Raw genomic sequence first — 19041 nt, 5'->3', positions numbered from 1 at the left:
TTTCAAATCAAACTATACTTGATACTTAAATTTTATTTTATTTCTGCATACTTACCTTAAATTAGGTAAAGAAAGAGCAACATAATTTAATTAAATTAAGCAAAACTATAGAACCCCACTTAGCTATGGTGGGAACACACAATAATTCAAGTCTATCACCACTATGGACCAAAGCTCCATTAAAATACTAAAAAAAGAAAAAAAAATCAATAATGTTTGACATAGGCATTATACTCAACAGTAGCGTCCCCCGTGGAATTGAACATGTAAGTTTTTGCTTGAACATAACCTTTAGCAAATCGAAAAATTCCACTGCCACCGATCACCTCCATCTCTCTCACCTTAGAAAGAACTTTGTTTCGTCCTAACACAGTGAATGTGCTACCATTATACTTGCCATCGATGAATACAAAATTCATAACCATCAATAATCCAAATTCTTCTTGTCCTGCAGATGAATAAAACCCTTGAGCCTTTCCAACCAGTTTTGAGCTCAACTTTGGTCCAATGGTTAACGGATTATCAATCATATTTATTGAACCAAAGAATGTTGACGAGTTATTCACTGGTTTAACCACTTGAATTGAGGTTGGATTAGACCCGCTAACAATGTCGTGCCAGTAAAGTCGAAAATGACTTAACTTTTCCTTCAATATCTTCATTTTCTTAGGATTGACACGCTTGACATAGCTATATTCTTCTCCAAAAGTTGGGATTGTGGCATAAGAGAAAATGAGAAAGATAAGGAAGATGAAGTAGGGAGGTGAGATGAGGAGAGCTCTAGCCATGGCCACAATGCACACCCTTTGCTCACAAAACCTAGGATATATATATAAATTATTGAATTGTTCATTTTCCACACAATTAAAGCCCACTTTTCCAAATTCAAAGATGTTATAATTGCCAATCGCACCGACCCATCACAACGGGAATATTTCTAACGAGAATGACAAAAATGCCCCTCCATCTTATGGGGTTTGGTGCCTTGGGCATATGGTGGTTTTGGGTGATTTGCAAGTCTTATTGACTTGGGCACGCGTTTGTTGAGAAAAAACATGGAAAGAGGATGGTGTGGTTGGGCCAACCTTTTCTAGAAAATGAGGCCTCCCGCAATCAAAGTCGCCCCAAAACCCATTCTATTGGATAAAATTGTCATTTTAATTCAGACTTGTGAGTGACGGTAGGTCTGATACAATTTCCAGGTATCCCACCCACCCACCCAATGGAAGCAAAAGTGAACTGAGGATTTAAAAATAAAGGAATTGACTTTACTTTCATTCTCTTCTTCCATGCCCAAGTCTTTCTGAGCACCGAATTTAGGGTTTAGAGTTTTCTAGGGTTTACAAGAAAAGGGAAAAAGACACTGCGTGTTTCGATGGAGAGAAACTCCTTCTAACTTACAAAAAAAAAAGGTTTTCACAAGCTAATATAAAAATAATTATAAAATAAAAACAAAATAAAAATAATTCAAATTTAATACACTCATATCATTAAAAGGTATATTCTACGTGATCAAATGTAATATATTTGATAAAGAAAATATGTGAAATACTAATTATTTTTATATAAGTGCTTGAAATTTATATTTTATAAACTTAAATTTTTATTTTGTGGTTTTTTTCATATAGGTATATGGAAATATATTTTTCCCTATATTTTAAAATATTTTGGCATTTAAAATTAGAAAATATTTTTAAAAAATTGACAAATTATTTATAATGTTTCTTAAAAAAGAAATTAATGGACGATTCTTCTAAAAACATTTTTAGAAAAAACACTTTTACTAAAGTACTTCAAATAGAATCACTACTAAATATACTCGATCTACTTAATAACTGGTACATTAATATCTTAAAATTTTGAAATTTCAAGATTTGTTGACTTTCTTTTTCTTTTTTTCTTTTTTTTATAAAAGGGATTTTATTAGTTGAAAAATTAAGAAATTTTCTTTTGACTTCTTTGAGTTTTAAATTTTGAAAATGGAAATAATAGAAATATTTTATTTGTATAATGATAAGGTTACATTAATAAATTATTAATTAATTAATAATTTGTATATGGTTTCTTAACCTTTATCAAATAAGATATAAAGTGTATCTCATTACTATCAACAATAATATGATTTTAGTTTACTTATAATACATGATTTATAAATTCTAAAGCAATGTTATCTAATGGTAAGATTTTAAGTTAAAAGATATTAAGGATTGAAGGCTTCCAATCTGTTTGATTGTGTGATTTAAAAATAGGTTTTTGTTTTTAAAAATAAAAAATTATTTATAAAAAATTTATACCTCCATGCATATAGATCAAGATTTAGGAGGTCATCTTGAATATATGGATATAACCTTTCTTGAGTTGTGTGGGACTATGACGTAATAGAGTTTTAGGAATCTTGACTGATGAACTTTTAGTAAATTACAAACTTAAAAGGTGTTATTTGGGTATAATTTTGTTTTCTATTTTAAAACTTTTAAAAACAAAAATTTGAATTTCTATTTTTTTATTTTAAAAATAAAAATACTAATAAATTCCATATAAAATGTTGTTTTGCTGTACTTAATCTTTAAAAATCACTTTCAAGCTGTAATTTTTTTTTTTTCATATATATACTTCCATTTTTTTAAAACAAAATTTTAAACTATTATAACATGTTTGACCATGTGATTTAAAAAATAGTTTTCTATTTTAAAAACAAATATTTGTTTTTAAAAAATTCATAACCTTATTCAGTTGTTGTTCTCTATTTTCATTTTTAAAAAAACAAAGTGAAATAAAGAATCATTTTCACTAGTTTTTTAAACAATAGAGGAACATAAGAAAATTAAGAAAATCATAAGAAACAAATAAAATTGAATATGGTCTTATTTTTCTTCTCTCTACACGATCTATCACTATCATCGAGAATTTTCAAATATGATTTTCTTTGAATTACATGTGTTTTTTTTTTTCTATTTTTGTAACTTCTCTAAAAAATTTAAATAAACAAATAAATTCTAAATCAAACTATACGTGATACTTAAATTTTATTTTATTATTGCATGCTTACAATAAATTAGGTAAAGTAAGAGTAACTTAATTTAATTAAATTAAGCAAAACTAGAGAACCCCACTTAGCTACAGTGGGAACACACAACAATTCAAGTCTATCACTGTGGAACAAAGCTCGACTGAAAAGTTAAAAAAAGGAAAAATATCAATAATGTAAAACATAGGCATTGTATTCGACAATGGCATCTCCATTGGTACCGAACATGTAAGTTTTTGCTTGAACATAACCTGTAGCAAATCGGAAAAGCCCACTGCCACCAACTATCTCCATTTCCCTCACCTTAGAAAAAACATCATTTCGTCCTATCACAGTAAATGTGCTACCATTATACTTGTCATCGTTGAATGCAAAATTCATAACCATCAACAATCCAAAATTTTCTTGTCCCGCAGACGCATAAAACCCTTGGGCCTTTCCAACCATTTTTGAGTTTAATTTTGGCTCAATGGTTAATGGATTATCGATCATATTTATTGAACCAAAGAATGTTGATGAGTTATTCACCGGTTTAACTACTGGAATTGAGGTTGGATTAGACCCACTAAGAATATCATGCCAATAAAGTCGAAAATGACTTAACTTTTCCTTCAACATCTTCATTTTCTTAGGATTGAGACGCTTGACATAGCTATATTCTTCTCCGAAAACTGGGATCTTGGCAGAAGAGAAAATGAGAAAGATGAAGAAGATGAAGAAGGAAGGTGAGATGAGGAGAGCTCTAGCCATGACCACAATGCACACCCTTTGCCGGCCACAATGCATCCCATTTGTTCACAAAACCTAGGCGGTATATATATATTTCGAGATGACCAAAATGCCCCTCCATCTTATGGGGTTCGGTGCCTTGGGCCCTTGGTGGTTTTGGGTAATTTGCAAGTCTTATTGACCTGGAATAGCACGCCTTTTTTTTAATGGGACGTGGGAAATCATGGACAGACAATGGAGTGGTTGGGCTAACTTTTTCTAGAAAATAAGGCCTGCCCCCATCAAAGTGGGCCCTAATGTTTGTTGTGGTGGGCCCAAAATTGTGCTTTTATCATTAGTGAAGGTAGGTGTGGTGCAATTTCCAGGTATGACACCCACCCAATTGAAATGAGGATTTTAAAAATAAAGAAAATGACTTGACTTTCATTCTTCCCCCTTGCCCACGTCGTTCTGAGCATCAAATTTTGGGTTCAGAGTTTTCTAGGTTTTACGTGGGAAAAAGACACTCCATTATTTTGGAGGAACTAGTAAGAATATTAAGATTCCATTTCATAGTCATTTTAGAAAATATTTTTAACTTAAAAAAATTTCCACATTTAAAAATTTTAGAAAATATTTTAAAAACTAAAAAATTATTTATAATGTTTCATAATTGATAACTAATTTTTCTAAAAATATTTTTTTTAAAATACTTTTATTAAAAATATTTCAAATAAAATCACCTTTAAATGCATTTTAATGTACATAATAATTGATACATCTTAAAAAAATATCGACTATTAAAATAAATAAAAATATGTAACTTCACAATTTGTTGATGTTCTCTTTTTGATAAAAGGAATTTTATTAGTTGAAAAATTAAGAAATTTTCTTTTGATTTCTTTAATTTTTAAATTTTGAAAATGAAAATAATAAAAATATTTTATTTGTATAATGATAAGGTTACACTAACAAAATATTAATTAATTAATTAATTAATAATTTGTATATGATTTCTTAAGCTTCATCAAATAAGATATAAAGTGTATCTCATTACAATAAATAATAATATGATTCTAGTTTATTTCTAACATGTGATTTGTATCTTCTAAAATGAGAATATTATCTAATGGTGAGATTTTTAAGTTAAAAGATATTAAGGGTTGAAGGCTTTTAGAGCTTATTTGGCCATATGATTTAAAAACAGTTTTTTTATTTTTTAAAATGGAGAACTGTTTTTAAAATTTTTTAAAATTGTTTGATTGTTATTCTTTAGAAACAATTTTTAAAAATAAAGCAAAATAGAGAACAATTTTTAAAGAACAAGTATAAATTATTTTCACTAGTTTTTAAAAACAAGTTTAAAAAATAAGGCTAAATGGGTCCTTATAGTCTATATACAAAATTAAAATAAACCAATGTCATAAATTATATAATGGTTTTAGTGAATAAACCACATCTAGCACCTATAATTTCATATTTAAAAATAGAAAAAATAAAAAATTTATACCTCCGTGCATGAAGTTCAAGATTTAGGAGAGACTTTATTGAATATATACATATAGCCTTTCTCGATTGGATTATGACCCAACAATACGAATTGTCACCCTTTTAGTTTAGGGCACTATACTAGGTCAAGGCCTAGTATCTTCAAGCTCATTAAATTAAAGGATGAATCATGGACTAACATTTATCAATCCAAAATGAATACTAAAGTTGCCTGGAGATTATAATCAACCAAATTTTCTTATCAATTTAAAAAAATAAACTACAAAATTGATCAGAATTATCACTGCTAAACCTTTTGCATTTTAGATTTTTTGAACCAAAATTTTAACTATCAAATTTGGAATGTGTGATAATGAATTTTATGATTGAATTTTAATAGTCAATATTAATTTTAAACATTAGTGATTCAAAAAATTGAGATAGAATACCTTAATCTTTCTCCTCGAACCACTTTTATTCAAAACAAAATTTATTAAAAAATATTTTGAGAAAACAATTATACTACTCAAACACATAATTTAATTAAATCAAACATCAAAGGGCCCCACTTAGCACATGGTGGGAACATAATGATTCAAGTTGTCACAATAGCAGCCAAAGCTCAACAAAAGCTTGGAAAAAATGGAAAGAAGTTTAATAATGCAAAACATAAGCATTATACTCAACTATAGCATCTCTTGTGGTTAAATTTACCGAATAAGTTTTAAGTTCAACATAACCTCTAGCAAATCGGAAAAGTCCACTGCCACTGATCACTGACATCTCCCTCACTTTAGAAAATACCGTATTCCGTCCTAATACAGTGAATGTGCTACCATTATACTTACCATCAAAGAATGCAAAGTTCATAATCATTAGTAGTCCAATTTCTTCTTGCGATGCAGAGGTATAAAGCCCTTGAGCCTTTCCAACCATTTTTGAGCTCAATTTAGGCTCAATGGTTAATGGATTATCGATCATATTTACCAAACCAAACGCAGTCGTTGAGTTGGTAGGTGGTGCAACTACTTGAATAGAGGTCGGATTACGGCCGCTAACATTATCATGCCAGTAAAATCGAAAATGACTTAGCTTTTCCTTCCTCATCCCTATTTTCTTGGGATCGACTCGCTTGACATAGCTATATTCTTCCCCGAGAATTGGGATTGTGGCATGAGAGAATATGAGAAAGATGAAGGAGAAGAAAAGGTTGGAAGATGAAATGGAGAGAGCCCTAGCCATGGCCACAATGCACTCTCTTTGAGAACAACAATTGGACTATATATAAAGTGAGTGGTTCATATCCTTTACAATAAGGCCCACCATTTTTTTTTAAAAAATTCAAGTCATGATAGTTACCATCTTCACAAGGCACAGCACAGGGATGCTTTTTATTCAAAATGACTAAAATGCCCATCCATTTCATGGGGTTTGCGCCTTAGGCCCTTGGTTGTTTTGGGTAATTTGCAAGTCACTGGGAAGGAATACCTGGAAAGGGTGGTTGGGCCTAACCTTTCTAGACAGTACGGGAGTGGGCCATAGTGTTTAAAGTGGTGGGCCCAAAAGCCTACATCACGCCTAGAAAGGGAAATTACATCCAGCCCCATCTTTTCCATTTCCGCTAAATCCAAAATTTTATTTTCTCACCCACCCAACCCAAAATTCACCAGAAATAAGTACACTTTCTCTCTCATTTGAACCCTTCACCCTTAAACTTTTCATTTGAAGCTTTTATTTCATTACCAATATTCCATTTATTTAAAATAATTTTTTAAAACCTTGTTTTGAAAATGGTTTTTTAGAACATATTTTAAGGTATTGTTTTTATAATATTTTAAGAAATAATTGAAAATATAAAAATTATTTTGTACAATTTCTATATATAAATTCCTAAGTAGGAATTTATTCCTAAAGCAATTGAAAATTATTTTAAAAATTATATTTGAATATATTGTCAAATAAACCCTTCATTTGGGTGGAAAGAATAAAGGGAGTATTTTCATCTATTTACACAATGGCATTTTTTTTTTTTTTAAAGTTTAATGGATAAGAAAATGAATTTTTTGAGTGGGAATACAACCTTCAGACAAAAAGCTGAGAAATGTTCAATTGTCATCCTAGTGTTTAATGCTTGTGAGTGAAGAATTTTTGAGTGAAACCTGCCATTTTCCTTTTTGGCTTATAGTGATTGGCAGGGCATCCAATTGAAGCAAATGCCAAGTGAGGATTTAAAAAGAAAGAGGATGACTCAATCGTTGTCACTATGAATTGAGCAACCCTTCTAGGGTTTAAGGTTTCCTAATTCTTACAAGGAAAGGGAAAAGAAACATTGTTTAATAGGTTTAAATTGAGACTTCTTGGCATGTGTTTGGATGGAGAGAAAATCCATTGTCATAGGGAGGACAAGTAAAGATATTAATTTACTTATAGTTGATTCAAATGTAAGTTGAGGGTTCATACTCATTCTTTTTGGGTTTAAGGTTTCCTAATTCTTAGGGAAAAAAACATTGTTTAATATATTTTAAATTGGAACTTCTTGGCATGTGTTTGGATTGGGAGAAAACCCATTGTCATAGGAGGGAAAAGTAAAGATATTAATTTACTTATAGTTGGTGGAAATCTTAAAAGATATTGATAATGGAATTATTCTACTTGTTTAATGAAAAAGTCATATTAATATATTGCTAATTAATGAATGCCTACGGATTAAAGAAAGCCAAAAAGTAAATCACCAACCAAGGGCAGTGATGAATCCATAAGCTTTTTATTTTTATTTTTGATATTTGGTTAATTTAATCTTCAAAGGTGGTAGAAAGTTTTGATTTTTGATTGACGTTTTATAATCAAGAATGTTCCATGCTTAAATTAGACTCTTACTTATTAGTTTAAGGGGAATATACTTGAATTGAACTCTTACTTATTTCTTTTCTCGATCACCTATTTATTATATATTTGAGTTTACCAAACCCAAATTTCATTTACCGTAAAGCTTATTTTTCCACATCTTAGTATGAGTGTGCTATTAATAGTAAATTTTTAAGTTAGAAGATTTGAAGGATTTCATATGTAGTAAAAATTGTATTTGGTATAATGTTTAATTTGTATTTAAATATGAAAGTAGTTGCTATTAGGATGAAATTATGTTGTTTCTATGTACTAGTGTCGATTTGGATACATTTTCTATTATTTCGTTTTTAACAGTAATAACTTCAATATAAAATGCAAGAACTTTTATACGTTTACATTGAATATATAATAATTTCTAAAAATGGTTAAAAAATAAAGAGTTAAGATATTAACAATATTTACCACCTCATATTTAAAAAAAAATTTAAAGTAATTTTAAAAGATATAAAATTAGTCTAAAAAGGTTTATTCTTTTCATATAAAAATTATTATTATTATTATTTTTGTTTTTAAAAAGCAACTAACAAAAAGTGTGTCCAAACAAGACCTATCTTTTATTTTAATTTTTAAACAAAATTTTAACATTTTAAAACATCTTTTATTTTAATTTTTAAACAAAATTTTAACATTTTAAAACATATTTCACAATTTGATAATAATATTTTTGAAATACGAGAAAGTAAAAAAGTAAATAAACAACTAAAAAACCCTATTTCTTTTGGTTTTGGTAGCTTCAATATATCGTTTTATCTTTAGTCTTAGTGTCAATGGTGTGAGTAATAAAGTCATTTATACTCATATGACTTCTTGTTTAGTGTGTTTTACTGTGCTTTAGTGTAGACCTGTATTTTAGGGGGTGTGTTACTTTCTCAAGAGAAGTTCATTTGAGATCTTTGCTTGGACATGAGGATTATTGTTAAATGAAAAATTAAATATCTCATCAAAGAAGTTGTTTGGTGAAACCTTTTACATTTTAGATTATCTAAAACAAAATTTAAATTATCAATTTTTGAATGTTTGATAATTTATTTTTTGATTAAGTTTTAATAGTGCAGATTAATTTTTGAACATCAATAATTAAAAAAAACTAAGATACGATAACTTAAATCTTTAATTTTTTAAACATTAATTATTCCAAAAATTAAGATATAATACCTTAAATCTCTTTATCCTCAAACCATTTATATTCAAAGGAAAATGCTTAGGTACCACCACTATGGTACCTATAAAACAAAAAATCTAAACTATTGAATATATATGGTCGTGAAATTGAAGCCTACGAATGAATGAGACTAAGGTACAAGGGTAAAGGCAAATGGAACTTGAGTATGAATAATAAGACTTGAAAATGTGCATAAGATACCACTTAATTAGTGGTGTTTTTTGGTAGGTACGGAAAAAGTAAACTTTTGTACTGATATTCAAAATATAATTTATTTCAAAATATTTTGAGAAAATAATTTTTCTACTCAAATACGTGATTTAATTAAATTAAGCAACATCAAAGGACCCCACTTAGCATATGGTGGGAACATAATGATTTAAATTGTCATAATAGTGGGCCACAACACAATACAAAAAAATCTTAGAAAAAAAAAAGGTTTAATAATGCAAAACATAAGCATTATACTCAATCGTGGCATCTTTTGTGGTGCTATTGAATGTGTAAGTTTTTACTTGAACATAGCCTTTAGCAAATCGGAAAAGTCCACTACCGCCGATCACTGACATCTCTCTCACCTTAGAAAGTACTGTGTTCCGACCCAATACAGTAAATGTGCTACCATTATACTTGTCATCAATGAATGCAAAGTTCATAATCATCAACAATCCAATTTCTTCTTGCGATGCAGACGTGTAAAGTCCTTGAGCCTTTCCAACCATTTTTGAGCTTAATTTAGGCCCAACAGTTAAAGGATTATCAATCATATTTATCAAACCAAATGCAGTTGTTGAGTTTGTAGGAGGTGAAACTACTTGAATTGAGCTTGGATTAGGACCACTCACAATATCGTGCCAATAAAATCGAAAATGACTTAGCTTTTCCTTCCTCATCCCCATTTTCTTAGGATCAACCTGCTTGACATAGCTGTATTCATCCCCAAGAATTGGAATTGCGGCATAAGAGAAGATAAGAAAGATGAAGAAGCTAAGATAGAAAGGCAAAATGAAGAAAACTCTAGCCATGGTGACAATGTACCCTCTTTCAACATAAAATTGGACTCTATATATAAATCGAGTGGTCATATCCTATACAATAAGGCCCAGCATTTATTTTTTAATTTCAAGTCATTATAGCTACCAACTTTACAAGAAACATCACAATGGAGAATCTTTTGAGTAAAAATGACCTAAATACCCACCCATTTCATGGGGTTTTGTGCCTGAGGCCCTCGGTTGTTTTGGGTAATTTACAAGCCACTTGGAATGGCGTGGGTTCTTGAAGAAAGACAAGGGTAGAGTAGTTGGGCCTAACTTTTCTGGACGGTGAGGCAGTGGGCCATAGAGTTTAAAGTGGTGGGCCCAAAAGCCTTCATCATACACAGAAAGGGAAATTACATCCAGGGCCATCTTTTTCATCTCCTATGACACAAAAATTACGTCATTTTCAAGCTTCTATTTCATTATGAAGATTCCATTTCTTTTAAGCTTCAATTGAAATACCTCTCCACACCATTTTGTTTTCAAATTTTTGCTTTAAAAATATATGCTTTTTTTTATAAAAAAAATAAAATTATTTAGGGATGATGAAATAATGAAAGAAAAAACGGATAGTGTTTTTAGTGATTTAGAGACCATATTTGATATATATATATACATATATATATATATATATATTTACAAAAAAAATGCTTTTATTCAAATTTGTTCTGATAATATATATTTTTTAAATTAAGGTATTTTGAAGTATTTTTACATAATGTTAATGATTAATTAAAAATATAATTTTTTTTATAATCTATATATTTGAACTGTCAAATAGGAATTTATTCCTGAAATTAATTAAAAATTCTTTTTAAGAACTATTTTTTAAAAATTATTATTTTTAAATGTTTTTGAATATATTGGTAAATAAACCGTGTGCAAAAAACAAAGGGAGTGTTTTGATCTATTTACATAATGATAATTTTAAAATTAAAGAAAAAAAGATTGGTGGATGAGAAAATAAATTTTATGGGTGGGAAGACAACCATCAGAGAAGGGTTAAATTGTCATTTTACCATTTAATGCTTGTGATTGAAGATTTTCTTGGGTGAAAACTACTGTTTTCTTTTTTGGCTTGTAGTGATTGGTAGAGTGTCCAAAGTTGGAGCAAATTTCAAGTTAGGGTTTTAAAAGGAAAGAGGATGACTCAAATCTTTGTCATCATGAATTGAGCATCAATTTTAGGGTTTAAGCCTTCTAATTCTTACAAGGAAAGGGAAATAATAGAATTAAAATTGAAACTTCTTGGCATATGTTTGGATGGAGAGAAAATCCATTGTCAAGGAATCTTAAAAAATATTGATGATAGAATTATTTTACTTGTTTGATGGTAAAAGTTATATTAATATATTACCAATTAATCATTATTGATTGACAATTGGACATCAAAGAAAGCTTAAAGTAAATCATCTATCCATGGCAATGATTAAATACTTAAGGGTTTGTTTGGCTCTTGAAAAGTAAAAAAAAATGTTTAGAGAAATAATTTTTACATGTTTGGTTTTACATTGGAAAATATGAGAAAAAATCAAATATAATTAAAATTAAAAACTTATCTATTTTTAAATTATTTATTTTTTATATAAATATTTAAAATAAGTAAAATAAGTTTGAAGTATGATGTAAAAATAACTCATTTAATTTAAATTTATTTTTTTATTTTTTATTTTTTTGTGCATTTTCTCTCAAATTTTTTGAAAACCAAACATAGTCTAAGCTTTTTTACTTTGTGATATTTAGTTAATTTAATCTTTAAAGGTGATAGAAAGTTTTGATTTTCCATCGAACATTTTTTTATTCTTAAATTGGGCTCTTTCTTATTAGTTAAGGAAAAAGATATTGATGGAGTGTTTATTACATACTCAAGTCTACCAAAAACCTAAATTGAGGGTGGCTGTTGGCCTGAACCTTTTTAGGCCCCTGTACTAAGCCTGACCATAACTCCAAGCCCAATAGCCCTTCATCTTTTGGGCTCATCATCCATATGATCATCAAAGGCCCAATTGAGGTATTGTGTTGATCTATGGGCCCTAGTGGCCCACTTTTGTTAGCTTTTAGCAATGTCACCAACACTAACAATATGAGTTCAATTTCTGCTTATTTTTATCATTTTTAAAATAAAGATATTTGGTCATTGACCTTTCACTTATCTTTGGATTAGTTTTCAAAGTTTATGTTTGACTTTTGACTTTTCGTGAGATCCATTCCTTAGTCACATTTGTCAATGATACACATGAGGTAAAGAAAAAAAATAACAGATCCTATTAATAGCTTGACCTTGACTCGTTTAAAAGCCACCCATTATGTAAGCTTAAGAAAAACCTAAGTACGTAATAAAACATAAATGTTAGAATCATGCACGTTCATGGTTTACTAAAAAAATACCATCAATTAGGTGGAGCCAAATATAGATTTTCAAGTCTCATTATTTGTATCATACTCTTATTTATTTGTAATTTTGCATATTTTGCATCTTAATATTATTTGTTTGTACCTATTTCAAGATTGGGATTTTAAATTATCTCATTTTTGAGTTTTTTCTTAGTAACAACATAAGACATTTTTTAATTTTTTTAAAAATTTTATATGGAAAAATAGAAACCCATTTTGAATTCACTTTCTTCTCATCCCACCTAGCAATAGTTTGAAAAGAAGGTAACGATCCAAATTGATCAGCTAGGTTTTTCTTTCCTCTACATCCCATCTATGTCACAAAAGGTCTAATTAAGAAAAGTATTATGGTTCAAAGCAAATCAAAGTTTGCCTTTGACTTTTGACTTTTCACAAGATCTCATTCCTTAGTCACATTTATCAATGATGCACGTGAGGTAAAGAAAAAAAAAATAACAGACCCTATTAATAGTTTGACCTCAACTCGTTTCAAAGCCACCTATTGCGTAAGCTTAAGAAAAACCCAAGTATGTGACAGAACATAAATGTTAGAATCATGCACGTTCATGGTTTACTAAAAAAATACCATCAATTAGGTGGAGCCACATCTAGATTTTCAAGTCTCATATTTGTATCATACTCCTATTTATTTGTAATTTTGCATATTTTGCATCTTAATATTATTTGCTTGTACCTATTTCAAGATTGAGATTTTAAATTATCTCATTTTTGAGTTTTTTCTTAGTAACAACATAAGACATTTTTTAATTTTTTTTTTAAAATTTTATATGGAAAAATAGAAACCCATTTTGAATTCACTTTCTTCTCATCCCACCTAGCAATAGTTTGAAAGAAGGTAACGATCCAAATTGATCAGCTAGGTTTTTCTTTCCTCTACATCCCATCTATGTCACAAAAGGTCTAATTAAGAAAAGTGTTATGGTTCAAAACAAATCAAAGTTTGCGTTTGACTTTTGACTTTTCACGAGATCTCATTCCTTAGTCATATTTGTCAATGATGCACGTGAGGTAAAGAAAAAAAAAATAACAGACCCTATTAATAGTTTGACCTTGACTCGTTTCAAAGCCACCTATTGCGTAAGCTTAAGAAAAACCCAAGTATGTGACAGAACATAAATGTTAGAATCATGCACGTTCATGGTTTACTAAAAAAATACCATCAATTAGGTGGAGCCACATCTAGATTTTCAAGTCTTATTATTTGTATCATACTCCTATTTATTTGTAATTTTGCATATTTTGCATCTTAATATTATTTGCTTATACCTATTTCAATGATCTAAACTTTACCATACATATTTAAAAAACTAAATTTGTATTTCAGTCATTTTAACATTTCCCAAATGTTATAATTAAAATTACCAATGTTAAAAAATTAATTAATTTTTATTAAATTAATAATATGAGTGAAAAAGATATAATTTCATTTTGATTTTTAAGGAAAATCGGCCTAATTGAAATAATTAATTTATAATTAAGTTAAAATTTAATAAACTTTTTAATGATGAATAAATAGAATCAAACCAACCTTATTTAAGATCGATATTATTTTATTTAGATAATCAGTTGGATATAAGTTAATTTAGACTTTTAAGTCTAATTTATTTTGGAAGTAATGAAAACTAACTTGTCTTTGAGTTTTAAAATAAATTTGAGGTTTTTTTTTTTTGTTTTTTGGTTTTTAGAGTATTATAAGAAACAACTAACAATATGAATAATTTTGTATTACCGAATAACCATAATTTTGTTCTTAAGAACAATTGAGAATTGTTTTTCAACAAGTAATTTTTGTGAATTGATTTAAAAAATATTATAAAAAATACTCTTACATTTTTTTTTCCTTTTAGGTATAGTGACAAAAATAATGACATCATATTTTATCATATTCAATTCATATGGTCAATCAATACCTAGCTACTATCTTAAATTTCTTTTTCCCTTCTAATAATCATCATAGTTGAATTTTTTTTTAGAAAAAATATAGTTATTCTTGTAGCATGTGCTATTTAAAACTTTCATTTCAATCTTCTTCCCAAGTAGCAATGTCCTTTGATAATAAATCATAGGTCTAGACATTTAAGTCTTTTAATGTTTAAGTCATGTCGGATAGAAAAGCTCATGTTGACGTGAGATTGACAATTGGGATAAATATCTCACCTTATTATTGTGATTTTCTAAAATTAAAGTTTCAAATGGGTTTATAAGAATATATCGAGATAATTTAAATTTAGTTTTAATATTGAGTTTAATATTAATTTAAATTATAATATTTTATTTTTAAGTTAAAATTATTTATGTAACATGTGTTATTTAAAAAATTTATTTCAATAAGGCTCAAACTAGGATTAGCAACAATGTCTTGTAATAATAAATCAAAGGTCTTAACATTTAAGCCTTCAAATATTTAAGTGATGTAAGGAAGAAGACTAAACTAATATCCCTTGAATTTACCTTTGTAGGACCAACAATTAGGATAAATGTTACTACGACTTTATAAAATTAAAGTTTCAAGTGAATTTTTATGAGTATATCAAGATAATTTGGTATTAAGTTTAATTTTTGAATTTATTTCTCAAGATGCATACTTGTATAACTTTTTTTTGCTTTAAAAATAATTCAAAAAATAATTTTAATTAAAAAATAATAATAATAAATATTAAACACACTAACCATGTGTGTTTTACTTGTGATAAACAATTAGTGTTGATACCACTCCTTAAGTTTCTATTATAATATTTTGAAAGACAATCAATAATTTAAAATAAAAAATTTTAAAAACTAATTAAAAAAACAAATTCATAATAGGGTCAACACCATGTGTTGATTAACAAATACTCAAAGGTCATAAGAGGAGAACACTTCATAAAAACACTAAGTTTTGCTCGAACAATGTGCAACGACAAAAATAAGAAGCACTAGAGAGAAAGGTGTTGACTATAAAGAATTAAAAAGAAAAAAGTAAGAGAAAAAAAAAATTAAATAAGAAGAATTAATTGGTGCTAATGAAATGAAGTAGTGAAGTGTTAATCATAAAAATAATTTATATTTGAGTTGTGTTTTAAAATTAATTAATGATTTTATTTATTATGAAAATTGTTGAAATATGATTGATTATGTGTGATATCCTACGTCGAATAGGGAAGAAAGGTCTTGATTCATATAAGTATGAACTATTTTTAATCATGTTGATATATTTTAGAGGTATGAGAATCCTTTTAGGTCTAGAATAAACAAGATTTATACGGTTAGATACAAATCGTTAAAGATCAAGTTAAAATGAATGTTGAAATACAAATAATTGAAGTAAAATTATGACCATATCCATATCTTCATATTTAAATGAAAATTACAAAAATTCAAAAGAAAATGATGAGAAATAGCTATATAAGAAGAAAATAAAATCAAATTCAAGCAATAATTGTACTTGCAACAATTATCTTTTAAGAAAAAGGTACATAGGGTGATAATGTTTTGAAAATAAAATAACAAATGAATACCATGATGATGTTTCAAGAAAGTTAGTCAATCACCCAACTTTATATCAATAATGGAGTTCAAATCTAAACCTTATATCATAAGCCTCATTTTATATCTTGAATAGGTGTTGTGAAGAAAATGATAAGAAATAATTATGCTAAAGTTGTATTGTTGCTTGTATTATAATCTAAAGTATTCGCTTGCATATTTCATTTTGAAGGAGAAAATAAAATAATATCCTTTGAGTGATATTTGTTAGAAAGAGAAAGACATAAGGATAATGTTCTAAAAATAAAATCCAATAATAAGAAAGTTAGTGGATGTTTGTTTTTTTTTTTAAACTTTTTGTTAAAATTAATTTGTTTTTAGACTTTAGGTTGTTTATTTATTTTATTTTTTTACTTTTTTATGACTTATTATAAATTTTTTATCAAATAGAAAAAATCAAAATATTTAACTTTTTCTAAATAAAAAAAAGTAATATGTTGATTTTTCTTTACTTTTTTAATGCCTAATATAAATAAAATACTAAAAAAAACAAACAAACTAATATTTAACACTATTAAGTATTATTAATATTAGACGTAAATTTAAATATTGAATCACAAGCATCATAATAAATCAATGGAGAATGTGTCGTATCAAATGAATGCTATAAAAAATGTAAAAGAAAATGACAAAAAATAATCATACTCATATTGTATTGTTAATTTTATTAAATATAAAGTATGATTAGTGTAACACTTGAAGGAAAGCTTGCGGTGATAGTTTGAAAATTAAAAAAAAAAAATCTTATAAAAATAAAAGCATAATGATGGTGTTTTTGTTAACCGAATCATGCACACAAACAAATATAAAATAAAGAAAAATATAAGATTTTTAAAGTGTTTTGACGATCAATGTGATTTCTATGTCCATGGATTATACCAACATTCAACAATCCACTAATCAAAACGAATAAAAAGAGTTACAATTGTGAGCCTCTAAAACAACCTTTTAATTGTAACTGCACTCTTTAAAAAAGCCGAAACCATAAATATAAAAAAGGGTTAAATATATAATAAAACCAAACTCATCAATCATCACATAAAAAAAAATTTCTCTAAGAGCGTTGTCCTCTTCAACTCTTGTGAGTTGACTCGACAGCTCAACTATTGACATCCCAAATGAAATGTAACAAAACTTGTTCAAACTTCACAATTTAATATTTTTTTTCCTTAATTTCAATTCAAACTATGTAATAAAATTTTAATTGTTACATATAATCATTACATAATTTATGTTTTGAAATTATTTCCTTCCACTCATTTAAAAATTTGAAAATAGAAGGTAGAATATTATGTTGGATGAAATGATCCATTTGACAATGCTTTGAAAAAAAATTGAAGATTGCTTCAAAGATATACTTTTGTTCCATAACACAAATATGAAAAATAGTTTCTTAAATTTATTCTTCAAGAAGTAATATACACTTTTACATAATGAAAAAATTATCAAAATATTTTTCTTGTTTAGAAACTCAACAAAAATAATTAAAAATACCTTAAATTTATTTCAAGAAATATTATTTTAAGAATTGATTCTCAAAATATTATTGTCTATTTAAAATTTATCAAATTCGTTTTTAAAATTAGAAATTTTTTAAATATATTGGGTCTCTTAATCTATTTTTATATTGGATTTCACTCTAAATATTATGGTATAAGTTTCATGTCAAATCAGCCAATAGCGTAAAGCTATAAAAATGTAGAAGAAAAGGACAAAAAATAATTATACTCAAATTTATTTTGACATTTAAGTTATAAATTAAAATTTTTGATTGTATTTTATTGTTTGAAGTAGGAAGAAAATCAAATTAGTGAGTAATCCCACTATCATTTGAAAAATCATAATTCTCTTCTTTTCAAAATGATAAAGACAGAAAATGTTTTTTTTTTCTTTTTCCTTTTTCTTTTTCTTTTTCTCGATTTTCATTCAAATCTATTATTTTAAATACATCTATAATCTAATTCTTTCATGCATTGAGACATGCACCACACTAGCTAACACATCAAATGCCCACAATCAATACAAAATCTTATATTTTGAAATTATTTATTCCACCCAACATTAAAAAAATAAAAGAAAGAAATATAATATTAGATTTTCCAGAGAAAGTTTGCACATGACCCTATTTTTATATCAATATCATTCTGCGTATAAAACTAAATTTTGTGCCACAAGTCTCGATTTTATTGTATTTTATTTATTTTTAATTATTTTGGTGCATGTCTCAATGAGCACCGTTGCATATGCACAAACTTTAAAAAATAGTTTTGAGTAAAAAGGAGTTGTTATGCCTCGATTCCAACCAACTTGAATTCAAGTTAAAAAAAAAAATCAATTAATTAATGAATTAAAGAAAAATTTATGTTGTCAAAAAAATTGAAGGAAAATGCAAGAAAAAGAAAATACAAAGGAAAAATAAAAGGAAAGAAAAAATGAAAGAAAATAAAAAATTAAATTAAAAGTTGATAAATTTTTTTTTTTAATTTCAAACTCATTTTATTTATTTTAACTCATCAATATAAAGATTAAATAATTTAAAAATATAAAATTTTTTAATTACTTTTAATTATATTTATTTATTTTCTTATATTTTTTATAGGACAACCAAATATGAAAAAATAATTTTATTTTACATTTTTTTTTTCTTTTCATAGTATTTTCTGGAAACTAAATATACTCTTAGAATTAGATGAAGATGTCCTCTCTATTTATTTTTATTTTTTTGTCTTTCTATCTTTATTTTTTTCTTTTCTTTAAATATAAAATTA

The 19041-nt window shown here is 27.2% G+C and overlaps 4 protein-coding genes across 4 annotated transcripts; all 4 read right to left on the bottom strand.

Annotated features, from left to right (window-relative positions):
- On the bottom strand, window positions 1-823 carry LOC100243308 (dirigent protein 22). The gene has a single exon (XM_002285648.5). It carries the CDS (start codon window positions 786-788, stop codon window positions 207-209), a length of 582 nt encoding a protein of 193 aa, XP_002285684.1. The 5' UTR covers window positions 789-823; the 3' UTR covers window positions 1-206.
- A 2193-nt stretch (window positions 824-3016) lies between these two features.
- LOC100265620 (uncharacterized) lies at window positions 3017-3838 on the bottom strand. The gene has a single exon (XM_002285647.4). The coding sequence runs from the start codon at window positions 3812-3814 to the stop codon at window positions 3197-3199; it is 618 nt and encodes a 205-aa protein (XP_002285683.2). The 5' UTR covers window positions 3815-3838; the 3' UTR covers window positions 3017-3196.
- A 1903-nt stretch (window positions 3839-5741) lies between these two features.
- Window positions 5742-6496, bottom strand: LOC100260405 (dirigent protein 19). Its single transcript, XM_002285649.4, has one exon. It carries the CDS (start codon window positions 6464-6466, stop codon window positions 5879-5881), a length of 588 nt encoding a protein of 195 aa, XP_002285685.1. The 5' UTR covers window positions 6467-6496; the 3' UTR covers window positions 5742-5878.
- A 3139-nt stretch (window positions 6497-9635) lies between these two features.
- LOC100267230 (dirigent protein 19) lies at window positions 9636-10345 on the bottom strand. The gene has a single exon (XM_002283367.4). It carries the CDS (start codon window positions 10316-10318, stop codon window positions 9734-9736), a length of 585 nt encoding a protein of 194 aa, XP_002283403.1. The 5' UTR covers window positions 10319-10345; the 3' UTR covers window positions 9636-9733.
- Window positions 10346-19041: the final 8696 nt, after the last annotated feature.

This window comes from Vitis vinifera, chromosome 6 (genome assembly GCF_030704535.1).
Source record: "Vitis vinifera cultivar Pinot Noir 40024 chromosome 6, ASM3070453v1".
Taxonomy (NCBI): domain Eukaryota; kingdom Viridiplantae; phylum Streptophyta; class Magnoliopsida; order Vitales; family Vitaceae; genus Vitis; species Vitis vinifera.
This window is presented reverse-complemented; position numbering and strand designations above follow the sequence as displayed.